Raw genomic sequence first — 14,835 nt, 5'->3', positions numbered from 1 at the left:
ATATATTTTTAGAATAACACCAAGAGGCATTTGGTTCACTATTTAATGAAGCTATAAAGAGCAGAAAGGTGAGTCCATTGAACAAGCATTAGGTAGATCCAAAGACTGTTGCATCAGGTAAGGTTAAGAATATTTATGGTATAGTTCATAACCTTTCGTTATTGACAGTCCATAAAAATGCACCCCAGCATCCTAGAGTGAATCTTGGTCAGAATTAACATTTCATCGGGTGTTTTATGATAGGTTTGTCTTAGGGTTTTGCTTTTGCAATTATAGAACAAAAAATTCACTCTGGAGCCATTAAGATAGAACCTGATATTTTTTAATGTACAGCTTCTCTTTTCCATTTACGTTATATAGACAAGGCTATAAGATCATGTCAATTGTTTCAGAAATCATGAGAAATTCTGTAGGACTCAATTACTATCAATAAAGTGGGCATAAAACTTATTAAGACCACAATGACCTAGTAATTTAAAGAGCAGGACTCAGCCTTAGCACCTCTTTTCTGTATTCTTCTTGCTCAGTGGTCCCCTGTAGTCTCTTGGCTTTAAATACCCTCCATGTGTTGCTGACTCCTGATATACATCTCTAGTCCACACTGTTCCCCTAAACTCTAAATTCACACAACAGCTCTGGACTTGACATGCCCATTTGCATTTTAAATCTCCATCTGAAACTTGGCATGCACAAAACCAGGTTCCTGGTTGTCCCTTCCTCACAAGCCACCTTCATACATTCCTCCCACCCTCTTGTTGAAAGCAACTCCATTCTTCCAGTTGCTCAGAGTCATCATGGAATTACAATAAACTCTTTTCCTATAGTTTATGTGCAATCAGCAAATCCTATCAAATCTATTTTCCAAATATATCCAAAATCTGGTCACTCCCGACCATTCTGGTTCAAACTACTATCATCTCTAGCCAAACTACTGTAACAAGTTCTGGAATGTATTACCATTACTATTACCATTACCATCTCCTAAATGGATCCTTGATTCCCTCCCAACTCTTCCCCACAAAAGCCAGAGTGATCCACTTTAAATATGTCAGATTGTGTCACTCATCTTTCTTAAATACCCCCTGACTTCCCACAGCTCTCTCTCATGCCTCATGTACGCTGTCTCCTTGCAATTTCTCTGACCCTATCTCCCACAGCCTCATGTGACTTCAGCTCCCAGGTCTTCTTGCTTATCTTTAAACAAATTGATTATGATACTGCCTCAAGTCATTTGCACTTGCTGTTCTTTGCCTGGAAGACATTTCCGATACATACCCACATGGCCTCTTCCCTAACTTTAAGATCTTTGTTCAAATGCCAATTCATCAGAGAGGTCTTTGCTGACTACCTAGACACACAACACACACTCACCACCATCAACAGCAGTATTCTCTAGCCCCTGTACCTTGACTTATTTTTCTCCACAATACTTTTTTTACCACCTGGTATGTCTTAGACAGACAGACAGACAGACAGACAGACACACACACACACACACACACACACACACAGAGTCTTTCCTCCTTATTCACAAATTCTCTATTCACAAATTTGCCCTATCACTAAAGTTTATTTGTAACCTCAAACTTAACACTTGCTATGTTTTCAGGGTCATTCAAGGCATGTGCACAGCTGCGAAAAATTTGTCACCCAGGGAGCACGTTCTCATCTGAGGTTGAACTCTCTGCCTTCTTGTTTCAGCTATCATAGTACAAACAAGTATCTTTTCTGCGGTCTATTTTGTGCCACATTTTTCACATTTTTTGTGCCTTTTGTTGGTGATTTTTCTGTTTAAAATTGTCCCAAGTGTACTGCTAAAGTACTGTCTAGTGGTCCTAAGTGCAAGAAAGCTATGATGCGCCGTACAGAGAAAATGTGTGTGTTAGATGAGCTTTGTTCAGGAATGAGTTATAGTGCTGTTGCAGTGAGTTCAATGTCAGTGAATCAACAGCATATATTAAATAAGGTGTCTTTACCCAGAAACACACATAAAACAAGGTTATGTAAGGATCAGCTGACAGAAACTGTTGTGACCAGAACCCACCCTGTGTTTCCCCTAGGAGCAGCAGTTTAGTGTGTGCTAATTCAGAGTTCACGGTGACGTTAGAAAACATAACTATTGTGAATAATGAGATTTGACTGTATTTGCTCTTTTTTTATTGTCATATTCTTCCCATAGACTATTCTGTAAAACCATGGCCCGATTTATTTTCCTCACTAATGTATTTCCTGCATTTAATGTATGCTTGCAATATAGCAGGTCCTCAATAGTGATAATATATTTGTACATCATTCAATTCTCCCAACTATTTAGTATTGTAGGACTCCTGCACCCACTTTACATATAAAAAAGCTTATAACAAGGAGTCAATCGCTTGCTTAATTTTCTCAGTGGTAATTGTCAGTGCCAAGATATGAAACCAGGAAGAGTGTGTGGGTTCCTATCCACCTCAGTATTGTTCAAGATGAAGTTGGTGGATAACCAAATGGTTGATGAAAGAAATAAAGGAAGGAATGAATGAGTTAATTAAACAACAGGTGAGTTTCAAGTATATCTAATTCTAAACTGAATAAATCATCTTTTGGTGACAGTCAAGCTCACAGCCATTGTTATTAAACTAATTGTGATATGAAGATTTATTATTATTCCTAAATTAAAATGTTAAATAGATAAAGGCAGTGATTAAACCAGAAAGAAGCCTGGAGGGATAATGGATTGAGGATTTAGAGTCGGAAAATGTGGACTCTCTTCCTGCATCAGGCTACACGTGCACACACACACTCACACACATACAGTCCATCCCCATTATCAAGTCGCTAAGACTTTGAAACTCAGATTTTGAGACTATTACATACATATAAGCATATCTCCCCTTCCCACTTTTTGGATTGTTGGGGGAATCAAGGTGGATAATAAATGTAAAAGCAACTTGAAAATGGCTAAATGTTATATTATTAAAATAATAAACATTATATAATAAATATTAATCACTCTTCTAAGTATTTGAAACAAGTATTTACCAAATAATTCATAAGGGGGTAGTTTTAGAAAAATACGATTATCGTTATAATAATAGAGCATGTAAAATCAAAGACATACACACAAATTAATGGCACTCAGACACAGGAGTTTTGCTTTCCCTTCAGGCTAATGGGATTGATTTTATGCACAGTGCTCACCTGATAGCCCTATTAGCCCCCCCCTTTTTTTTTCTTTCTAGAAATGAGTAGGACTGATGTACAAGTAAAATCAAATAAAGAAAGGACCATTGACCCAACTGCAGCTTGACAACTGTGACACAGAACACCTTCCACTCACAGACCTTGAGCTTTGGTTTTCGCCTCATGAGGCTTTCTGAGCTGTCACTTTGACTTAATTGTTTCTTTGGGGAGTAAGAACTGATAGTTGACCATGATTTGTGTTGATTTTCAATAAAGTTAATGCCAGGGGTATTTAATCTGAAACATCTGCCTGACAGCTTTATTGGCACCAGTGTATGTGACACTAATAAAGAAATGAAAAAGAGATTTTCTTCTATTGTGCATTTTCCCCACTTTATTTGGCAGGTGGAATTCTAAACACTGCAACAGTCAAGCCAAGCCTGCTTGTACGTCATTCTCACAAGTAACCATTTATTCAATTAGTCCTGGCAATTTAGAAAGTGGTCACTGTCACCTCTGTTCACTTAGATCGTGAGCCAGGTGGATTTGTGGGCTTTGTCCTTGTTTTGTTATCATCTCTCATTGGTATTACACTGAAACACAAACATGACTTTTTGTTATTTCTGGGTCAGTGATGCAGGAAAAAAAAAAATCAACTACAGGATTCACATTTAAAGTGTTCATGTGTATGTATTTTAATTTTCAGAGAAAATACTCAAAAGAAAATTACTTTAAAAATTAGTATGTGGAGGGATAGGCTAATAGAGGAAGGGAGGGAGAGAGGGAAGAAGAGAGCAAAGGAAAGAGATAGCAGCTGAAAAAACAGAGAAGAAAAAGACCCTGAATAGATTTGGAGGTATTTGTTTGGGGCTGCAGCTATTTGTATACATAGGTAAGACTTTTTATAAATTGTCAATCTTATTTCTTCTTTTGTTGACTTAACCTTAACCGTGGTTTTCTGACAGAGGCAAACTGCCAATATGTATATGATTCGTTGTGTATATAAAATAGTCATGGAAACCTATTTCATTGGAAACTTCTCAACAGGGGTGGCTCCAACAATATCAGGAAGGTTGCAACAGAATCAATATGATAGTTTTGGTTTAGACCAAAAACTACTGAAATTAAACCAAGATTATAAAATATTCAAAAGTCAAATAAATGTTACAGGAATTCTAGTACCAAATTATTAAAGAAAAATTATAAACCCCTAGTTATCCTTCAGTTTTCTTCATTTTGCTTTATAATTGACCCACATTGACCTATTTAAATCCAATATGTTTGAGGGTCAAAATTAGTTGTTTTCTGCAGATGTAGCAAGGATCACCTTTGATTCAGCTATGTTGTGTCTAGCAATCAGCAATTCTTTCAGATTGCACTCCTTATAAAACAGTAAAGGCACAAGATGATGAAATTTTCAAATATTCAACACCTTCCTTTGTGATATGGACATAGTTAAGGCTCTCACCACGTAATTGTTGGCTGCCAGGCAGCGTCACAGCATGATAACATAAACCTTTGTTCATCCAGCTGATATCTGGAAGCCCAAATTCCATTTTGGGAAGTTGGAAGTTGGGGAAAGGGAAGGTTAAGTACATTGCAAACAACTGATTGTGTGAAACGCAGACATATGAACATCAAGAAAAATTTGCGACCAAGAAAGAGGATGTACTCTGATGGGAAAACGTTTTCTTCTAAATATGTAATAGGAAAATTGTTCTTTGTCTAATACCACCAACTGTGCATTGCAGAGGAAGCAACTCTAATTCACACCTACCAAGGAGCACAGGTGGTGTTGGCTTTACAACTCAGTTCATTCATAAGCAATTGATTTAGCTTAATTTGGGGAGCACATTAATCTTACCAGAAAAAAAAACAAAAAAACAACTTCAAACCTTCAGTCATACAGATAGCCTGCATCATTTTGCTACCCAGCTATTTATTGCTAGGTATCACACGTTACTATCACAATGAGCAATGCTCCAACTATTTTTCACAAATATATCTTTTATTATGAACGGACACATAGTATTTAAGAAATATACAGTTATCTCATATAGATTTTTTTTCCTCTCTTTGTAGAATTTTTTTCTGCATACAAGGCAAAAATAAGCTAATGTCTTTTCTTTAGTCCAATTTCTCAGTGTTTTTTAGGTTAAATGATATGCATGTTGTAAAGTCTTTTAACACATATTTCATAATTGTCTTCTGGAAAAGTTTACCCATTCTCTGGCAACACTAGAGTTAATAATTTTTAAAATATTTACTAATCTGACAAGGAAAAAAGGTAACTGATTTTTAGGGTAATTTGCATGTCTTTTATTTATGTGTGAATTTGGCATTTCTTCATAATTGGCACTTTATATTTCTTTTTCAGATTGCCTTTCATATTCTTTGCCTTTTTTTATTCAAAGTATATGACACTTTATTTTTGATTGCTTTGTTTGCAGGTCTACATTTCCTATTTAATAAAATAATTATTTTTCATCAGAGCAGCCCACATATTATATTATCTCTTATGATTTTAAGGTCTTATCACACACACAAAATAAACTTTTATATTTCCCTATTGATCAGTACTGACCTTTTCTAACACAGACACATTGGAAAATTTAATAAAAGAATTAGAGTCTCAGGGGAAAAAATTCAGTGGAATATTTTCTCAGGGGAAAAAGATGCCCACAATGCTTTGCTTATAGATGTAAAAAGAAGTCTCAATAACTACCTGAACTCATTCATGGAGTCTGCATGCAAAATAATTCCCTTCCTTTTTGTTGTTCAGTCTGTCCTAAGCCCCCAGTGCCCTTCTGGGCAGTTAGCATAAGCATATACTTTTATATTCTCTGGTTCTTTAGTAATCTCATTTATTTCCATATGTTCATTTATTTGGAATATGATTACTATTGTTATATGATGCGAATAAATTACCTCTTTCCATCTAAAATAGTTATCTCAGCTCCATTAAGCTAATATTCCATTTTCTCACTGAGAAGAAACACTGGATGGATATGTGTGAACCTCACAAATGTATTACCTTTAATATAAGTTAATTTTCCCACTTTCGGGGAAACAAAATTGTAGTATGTCTAATTCCCAGACATATTAAACTTGTAGAAACATAAAGATGATCAAGAAATGGGGTAATGTAATTAAGAGGCTTTATTTTAGAAATATGTATTGACATATTTACAATACAAAGGATGTACCTTTCTTGTGTGCTCATAGAATATTTCTAAAAGGTGATCATATTCTAAGTGAAAATTAAAAAATTCAAAACCAGTAAATATATAGGTCAAATTCCCTGAGCATAATGCAATAAGTCACAAATTAACTTTAGTAGTAAAACAAACAACAAAAAACCCCAAAATTTAGAAATTTAAAAGTAGGCAAAAATATTTTCTTTAATAACTCTTACATCAAAAAAGAAAAAAAAAACAAAATGATCATTTAAAAAAATTTTAGAAGACAATGAAAAGAGTAGAAAGTACGAATTGTAAAACAAAGCTGAATTCCTTTTGAAAAATCTTTGTAATAGTAAATAATGCAATTTAAAAATAATGTTGCAATAGAATATTAAATGGCATGGAACAATTGCTATGCTAAAGCCAGTTACAAACATTATTTACAGTAATAGTCCAAGCTTTTGTAAATGAATATTTTAAGTGAAAAATTTACTGTAGGATTTTTCACCATAAAAATAAGTGAATGGTGGTTTTCTTTAAGGGGTAATATTACAGATGATTCTTTCTCTTGCCTTAAGAGTATGTTACTAATTTCTCTTCCAAAAATGCTACTTTAAAAAGTAACAATAAATGCAGGTATGTGTGGAATAATTAATTCTGAAGCGATAGGTATATGTGTGTATGTGTTACTGTGAGTGTGTATATGGTTTTTATCACATAAATGTGATAAAAGACTGAGAAATGTTAACTTCCATCGGAGCTTTCTAATGTCCTTCTCTAGAAAATTGTAAAAGGATGGAGGGACAGGAGTAAGAGAACAAAAGACAGAGAGACAGAGAGGAAGGTAGAGGGTAGACCATATTAGTGTAGACCACATGGTGAGATCATTAGCATTATGTGCAATTCAAGAAGAAGATCCACTGAGGACCCAGGAAAGTAGTTTTTAAAAAATCAAGAGCCACCACAGAAAATAAAGTATTTACTGAGATATATCAAATGTTTTGGGTGATTACTGGATAACATTACCATGGCAAAAACAATGAATTTCTGAATAAGGATTACTGTCATCCTGACTAAAGAAGTCCTAAGAGGGGATTTGGTAGGGTAATGGCCCTATTCTGTAGTGTCGAACCTTTATTTTAAATTCTTCCATAAGTACAAAAGAAAATATTATGTTCCCTTTACCTTACTTTTTAAAAATTGATTTATTTTGAGATGGAGATCTGTGTCATACAGCACTGGAAATGTATTTATGCTTTCAACAGCCACATGAGGCAGGTATTGTTAATTCTATCTTAAGAATGAGGGAACCGGGCTCAAAGATGTTCAGTATCTTCTTCCAGGTAGCACAGATTCTAAATTGCAAGATGAATTAAGCTAAAATCCAGTGTTGGCAGTCTTAAAAATCACTGCTCTTCCTGCTATTGCTTGCTGCCTCCTAAATATTTGTCTTGGCCTCTATTTTCTTTTCTATCACACATAGTATCAAAATTGATCATGACTTTCATGGAGATAATGGAAACACACAGGTTCAGACTTAACTCATGGAAAGTCATCTTTTCTTTCATTGTTAATACAAAATGTAATTTGACATAAAAAATGTTATTTTAAGTGCAAATTTATCTTTACCTCTATGCAAATATGATTTATCATTCAAGACAGCTCAGCTTTCAAAATTTCAAGGATGAAGTATGATCACCAATAAATGTGCCTTACTCCTCCATTTCTTTCAATTATTTGGGTTCTAGAGGCACCTGGGTGGTTCAATCAGTTAAGTGTCCAACTTTTGATTTTGGCTCAGGTCATGATGTCAGGGTCCTGAGATAGAGCCCTGTGTTGAGCCCCGCACTGGGCTCCCTGCCGGCTCTGGAGCCTGCTTAGAACTCTCTCTCTCCCTCTCCTTCTGTCCCCCCTCATGTGAGCTTTCTCTCTCTCTAAAAAATTATTAGGGTTCTTAAGGGTTATTTATAAAACTTTAGGTATCTAAACATAGAGTGTTCTATATCTGCAGTTACTATTTTAAACATTTTCTTTTCTTTTCTGGTTTCCTTACGGAAAGAAACTGCTTCTGCAAGCACTTAGTTCAGTCATGAGCAACTTTCACACTTTCAACTAAAGCCCATTGACTGAGAGGTATTTGTCTCTACACATACACTGGTATATACACACTAATTCCTTTCCTGGAAAACAATCTGGGTTTCCAAGATATTCGATCAGAGAAAATGAACTTCTGTTTGTTCATGTCATTTCAGAGGCATTTACTTCTAAAGACCTGTAAGTAGTCTCTGATGTGAAGATGATTTCTGCTATAATTGCCACATATGAGTTCAATTTGTACCTTTTCTAGAAAGAAAAAAAAAAAAAAAAGCTAGTCTTAATCACTCTCCTTAGTGAAGTATTTTTATGCAATTCCAATTTTATTTTTATATGAGGACTATTCTGTCTCTTAAGCAGTGGAGTTTCCTTGTTGACCTTTTCATTAATGTCAATATATGTTTTTATATATATAGATATAAAATATATATATATGAAAGTGTGAGAATCTTTTAATGGGCTAATACTCATCATAAAAAAGTGTAAGAAGTGAGATACTCCAGAAATGAATATTTTTCTGTTAACAACATATATCTGACAAAAAAAAAAAAAAAGATCAAATAAGCAGTACACTTTGTAAAAGCTCTGGAGGTTTCAAAAAGCAAGTCCTCAGAGTTTACTGGAGAATGTGCACCTTAGCAGGGTACTAATCTCTGCAGACTTCTAAACAAAGCTAACTAACAGGAGGTGACTTTGACTGTGAACGTGGCCTGACCTGCAGGAAGTACGCTGTGTATTATTGCCCTGTGAGTCATCCTGAGCCACAATGGGTCTCAGGGTTAGAGGAGGATTCCTGCCATGCCTTCCTGCGATTTCCTGCCCAGGATTCCTGCCATGCCTTCCTGCGATTTCCTGCCCTCTCTCTCTCTCTCTCATGCCCATGGATCCTCAGATCCCTTCAGAATGATTGCACACTTCATCTTCTCACAAAGGCTGTAAACCACCTGTAAATTGAAAATAAAGAACTCGGAAAAGACTAAATGTCTAGGGAACAAAACAAATATATTTTAAATAATACTTAACAAATGACACAGGTTTTCTCATCTTGGATCTCATTTCACCCTTATTCCTAGCTTAATTTGGCAGATGATGGTGAAGATGAGGAAAACGAACTTCCCAGAGCTAGAGTGCTTGATCAGCGCTGACAACATTGGAATTTGGAGTAAGGGAGAGACAGGGTCTGCTTCAGCCTATGTGCTTTTCTTTAAACTACATTGCCTCTGATTATCAACCTCAGCAAATCCTGCCTAATCAGTAAAGTTAATGTTTGTGGGTTTCTGCTTTAAAGAGGAAACTGTCAAGTATTAGGAACCACAGAAGAGAACAGAGACCATGCTCTTGCAGAACACGTCCAACACCACTGCCTGGTAGCAGATTATTTTCAGGTGATTCAGAAGGTGTTCACTCTTCTTGAGAGATGCTTTGTGCTAATTCTTGTCCTATTTTCCCAAAAAAATAGTTTATTCCTTCAATTTTTATATGTTAGTAAATGCAAAAGAGAGAGAGAGCACACAAGCATGCACACAGCCCATGAAAAATTAGCAGCCACTTCACCCAGGGTTAATGTCTGGCTACTCACTGGACACTCATTCAATTCACCATTGTGAAGGCAAACAGTCTCAAGAAAATCAAGTAATGTATCATTTCAATTCCTAGATAGATCGCTTTCTGTCTACATCATACTGCCACTATTAATAAAGCCGGCAAACTAAGCACTGACAGCACTGGGGGGTAAAAAAAAAAAAGTGCAGGCATAAATGCTCACACTTTACAAAAAGAGCGATGCATATGAGCCATTTAGCATCACTCCCCAACATCCTGATGCTCAAAATTTGCTATATATGGCTGTTTTAGAAGCATCTGCGTGTGTGTGTGTATGTGTGTGTGTGTGAGAGAGAGAGAGAGAGAGGGCACAAGCAAGCACCAGAGTGACAAAGACAGAAAGACAGACTGCAGTAGTTCTTACACAGGTTTTTCTCTTCTTTTCTCTTCACAGTTGAACTCTGCATCCAGATGCCAATGATTCACCTAACACATCTAAAACTGCCACATCTGATAAGGACTTGAATTGATGTAAGATTTTTCGGATACAACGTAAATGGAAATACAATGTATCTGCCACCCCTCTATCCACTTCCTGCCTAGAGAATCCCAGTTCTCCCACCAAAAGTACTCAGTCATCCCCTACTTATTGACACTTTTCAGAAAAAAAAGCAACATGAATATTAACTAAAATTATTGAGCACATTCCCTCTGACAAGCTCTGCTCTAAACTGATACGTTAGCTCATTTAATTGTCTTCATAATTCTGTAATAATTCTGTATAGTATTTCCATTTTACAAAAGAGGAAATTTAGGCTCAAAGAAGTAAGGTAACCTGCCTGGGATCACAAATCTAGAATAAGGCAGAGCTGAGATATAAATGCAACAATCTGGTTCCAGAACGTGCTTTCTTAACCATGAGCATTATCTGGCTTTAGCAAGGCAATCCAATAGTTTCCCCCTCCTGTTTGCACATCAAAGAACTAAGCAGAATAGAGTAGATGAACTCTGCCTTTGCCTATGTACCCAAATATAAAGGTTTGATAAAATTAAAATATTGCAAGAAAAGTTCTGCAGCTGCTGGAGCCTGCTCATCCTCTAGGTTAAGAGGCTACCATCCCAGGTCTGCTCATGCACTAAGAGGTACCCTGTTTCTCCATCCATGTTCTTTGCTTTTTTTTTTTTTAAGATTTATTTATTTGAGAAAGCGAGAGAGAGGAAGAGCACGGGGGCTCTGAGCACACACAGAGCCCAACACAGGGCTTGCTCCATCTTATGACCCTGAGATCACGACCTGAGCAGAAACTTAGAGTCAGACACATAACCAACTAAGCCACCCAGCACCCCTATTCTTTGCTTTTTAATTTAAGATTGTGAAAAAAAATTTTTTTAAGTGTGTGGTATTTGTCTCAGGCATCCCTTTGCCAGTTCTCTTCGGTGATACATAAAATGGAAAACCCCTTTTCTAAAAAGTATGTTTATCCAAGGCATGAGGGCAACTGCTCCAATTTAACTTATTTTAGGATACTACAGATTAGTAAAGGAAGAGGGTAGAGGTTGTTTTCTCCTTCTACTTATTTTGGGAACTGACAACAAACATGAGATGTACCAGTTCTCTTAGCAATCCTGGATTGCTTTAAACTTCGGTTGTAATTTTTATGACCTAAAACTAGTGTACATCTGTAATTTCTAATCAGCTGTATGAAGATAATGAAAAATGTTCTAAAATTTCAAATCAAATGTTTTATATTTTCAGGTCAATGGATAGCTACACTTTTCCTGAGTTTGAATTAGTGATTTCAATAAAAAGAAGGTAATGGATGGGGGAAGCATGTTATGAACGGCCATAAATGATTCTCACTAATTTGAAGTCACTGGTGCTTTTTTCCAATATGATTTGGCAAATCTTTATTCCAACTGTGACAGAATAAGAGAAACCTTTATTTCTCATTTGATTTCCTACAAGGCATTGGTTTATAAATGGAATGCCCTACATGAGATTCTTGAGACTTTAGGAAGTAAATAAAAAAGCAAAGAAAGAAAAAATGAAATATAAATTATCATAAAAAATAATGAATTTTTGAACACAAAAACATCCCTAGAAATATTTTTTAAAAGATACATTAGGACATGTGATTAACTTTCCATTCTACTTGAATGCATTAGAAAATAAAACTTGACACAGATTCCAGAGAGGTCTTGATCCAGAAAGGAACGGAACGATTACATGATAAATTTAAAAGGAGTTTAAAATCATTATATGATATATTGACTGGTACATTTTTAGACATAAAATAACATGGCAAAATGCATTTTATACTACTGTAATTTTAATACAAATAATTATAATATGTATCACTTTACAAATCAGGTTTTAAAATTTTATTCTCCCATTTGCTTAGAATGTACTTTACTTAATAGACAAACTAATTAATATTAACTGACGAATAATAAAACTTGTTTTTCCATTGCCCCTAAATATTTTTCTATCTAATCTATAATTTCAAGTTATTGGGTTTAAATGCCATGAGTTTCTAAGTTACAATGCATATATATTGTCTAACAATTTATGTGTAATAAGTGAGTTCTTCCTATTAGATGAAAATCTAAAAGACTGCATATGACATTTTTAAATTTATGGGGAAGACAGACAAGTATAGAACAGAGTTTGACAACATCCTGAGAAGAAGACTTTGAATGGAGTTTCCTCTTCGGGGAGAAGCTCTAGGCAGTGAGAAAATAAAAATGAACTTGAGTGCAGATTGAAATCTGAATGAATGTGGACTAAGAAGACCTTGGGGGATTGGTATGAAAAAAACTAAGTTTATTCACCTAATAAATTTTACTAACACTATTTTGGTTAATATAACAATCTTTAATAATAGCTTGAATGTATTGATTGTTTAATATATGCCAGTGATTCTTTTTATTTAAATATTTCAAAGTAGGTGTTTTGTTTTTACATCACTGCTAACTCAGTCTTAGAACATTTGTCTAATACAAATCATATGTGTTGCTGTATTACCATTAGACCATAGTATACTAAAGTAAAAGTTCAGCTGCATTTATTTGACTGGTTTGAGTCTTTTTTTTTTTTTTTTTTTAAAGATTTTATTTATTTATTTGAGAGAGAGAATGAGATACAGAGAGCATGAGAGGGGGGAGGGTCAGAGGGAGAAGCAGACTCCCTGCTGAGCAGGGAGCCCGATGTGGGACTCGATCCCGGGACTCCAGGATCATGACCTGAGCCGAAGGCAGTCGCTTAACCAACTGAGCCACCCAGGCGCCCCTAGACTGGTTTGAGTCTTACTGAAGGGTGAGACTATGTCTAAACACACACACAGGTTAAGAAACAAATTCTGTCATTTATATGCAGGCAGTGGATAATTTTTGAGACATTAAGTCAGGGTTTTGGGCCACTGCAGAACCAAGCACCTCAGTTAGTAATAGGTAATTTCTTGGGCAGTTTACTTGAATTGTTTTTACAGTTCAATGCTAATATTTCTGGTAATTTCAGTTATTCTTTTTTCTTCTCTAACACACTTAGGTGGCCTGACCCTTTGAGGAGGCTTGTACAATATTAGATCATGAAATCATTCATATATCTCTGCAAGGTTAGTTATCTTTATCTGAAGGGATGTCTCTCTCTTAGAGCCAAACAAAGGGGTGCCTGTGGATTCAAGATTGGTCTAGAGTTTGAGGACTTTCTTAAAACATATTTATATATATATATATATTTATGGAGAGAGAGAGAGGGAGGGAGGGAGGGAGGGAGAAATATATATATGTATAGTTTACCTTTTAGGAATCTTTTACTCTTTCTCAAGGTCAAGAACATTGCCGAAAACCAGAGTATTAGTAATTATGATCAAATTTGCTGAAATTTATAATTGTTAGTATATTAAATAGAAACACATGTTTTAGACATCCACAAAATGATTTTGACACTAAGTATAACTCTAATTTTGAAATTATTTTTATTTGATTAAATACAAATGCTTGAAAGTTAACAAATTTTCAGGGATTTTTTTCTTTATGCTCATAAACTCACTTTCCCTTTATTGTTTTTAACAGTTAATAAAGAACAATCTTGCAATCAGTGAATTTAATTACTATAACCCAAGCTCACCCAAGCACAAACAGAAGTTAATGACATGTTTATTAATAGAATATCTAGGCATAGAATCTTTGCAGACAGACTAAGAAAACACAGGTTAAAAACAAAAATGCTCAATGAATCAGGATGTCAAGTAGAATTATAATAAGTTCCAGAATTGGTTTCTGTTCAATGGGTTATTTGCAAGATTTAATGTGTTCTTCAAACCACCTTTACTTTTACAATTTATTTTTGAGAAACTTCTATGTGTCAGACAATTTACTAGACTCCTAAATATAAAAGATAAATGTTTTTACTCCAAGGAATTCAAATTCAAATGTGGACAATAGTATGTAAACAAAAAATATTTTTAAAGAGCGTCATGTAATACAAATGAGGAGAAAGACAGAGTGTGCAAACCTTGGGAATACATAAGAAGGCACCATCAAATTGGAGAATTGAAGATGAAGTTTGAACAGATCTTAAATGAGGGTGATTTCCAGGTAGAGGAAATAAGGCAAAGTATAGTCTGCATAGACAGGAAATGATGAACAAAGACCCAGTGAGTGGAGAAAAACGTGATGTTCCTGTACAGTTGTGGACCAATGGGATCTTGCTAAAAAAAAAAAAAAAAAGAAAGAAAAGTATAATGGGGATTAACAGGATCTTAATCCAGAGAGAAGGTCTAAAATGAGATCATAAAGAGGTTAGGAATTTGACTGTTTTCAGGTAGGGAAAGGAAATCAAAGAGGTTTTCAA

At 35.2% G+C, this 14,835-nt stretch overlaps 1 protein-coding gene across 5 annotated transcripts in view; it reads right to left on the bottom strand.

Moving 5' to 3' along the window:
- Positions 1-14,835, bottom strand: part of LRRTM4 (leucine rich repeat transmembrane neuronal 4) — a 714,892-nt gene that overhangs the window by 669,257 nt on the left and 30,800 nt on the right. The window contains exon 3 of one of the 5 annotated variants that reach the window (XM_032410589.1): positions 13,816-14,692. The exons of the other annotated variants lie outside the window; for them this stretch is intronic. Within the exon in view, the coding sequence (XP_032266480.1) occupies positions 14,522-14,692 (171 nt within the window). The 3' untranslated portion in view covers positions 13,816-14,521. Of the gene's footprint in view, positions 1-13,815; positions 14,693-14,835 lie in introns of those variants that run through there. 5 annotated transcript variants of the gene reach the window in all.

Source organism: Phoca vitulina, unplaced genomic scaffold, assembly GCF_004348235.1.
Source record: "Phoca vitulina isolate PV1807 unplaced genomic scaffold, GSC_HSeal_1.0 scaffold12, whole genome shotgun sequence".
NCBI lineage: Eukaryota > Metazoa > Chordata > Mammalia > Carnivora > Phocidae > Phoca > Phoca vitulina.
The sequence above is the reverse complement of the archived record's forward strand: the minus strand, read 5'-3'. Positions and strand labels throughout refer to the sequence as shown.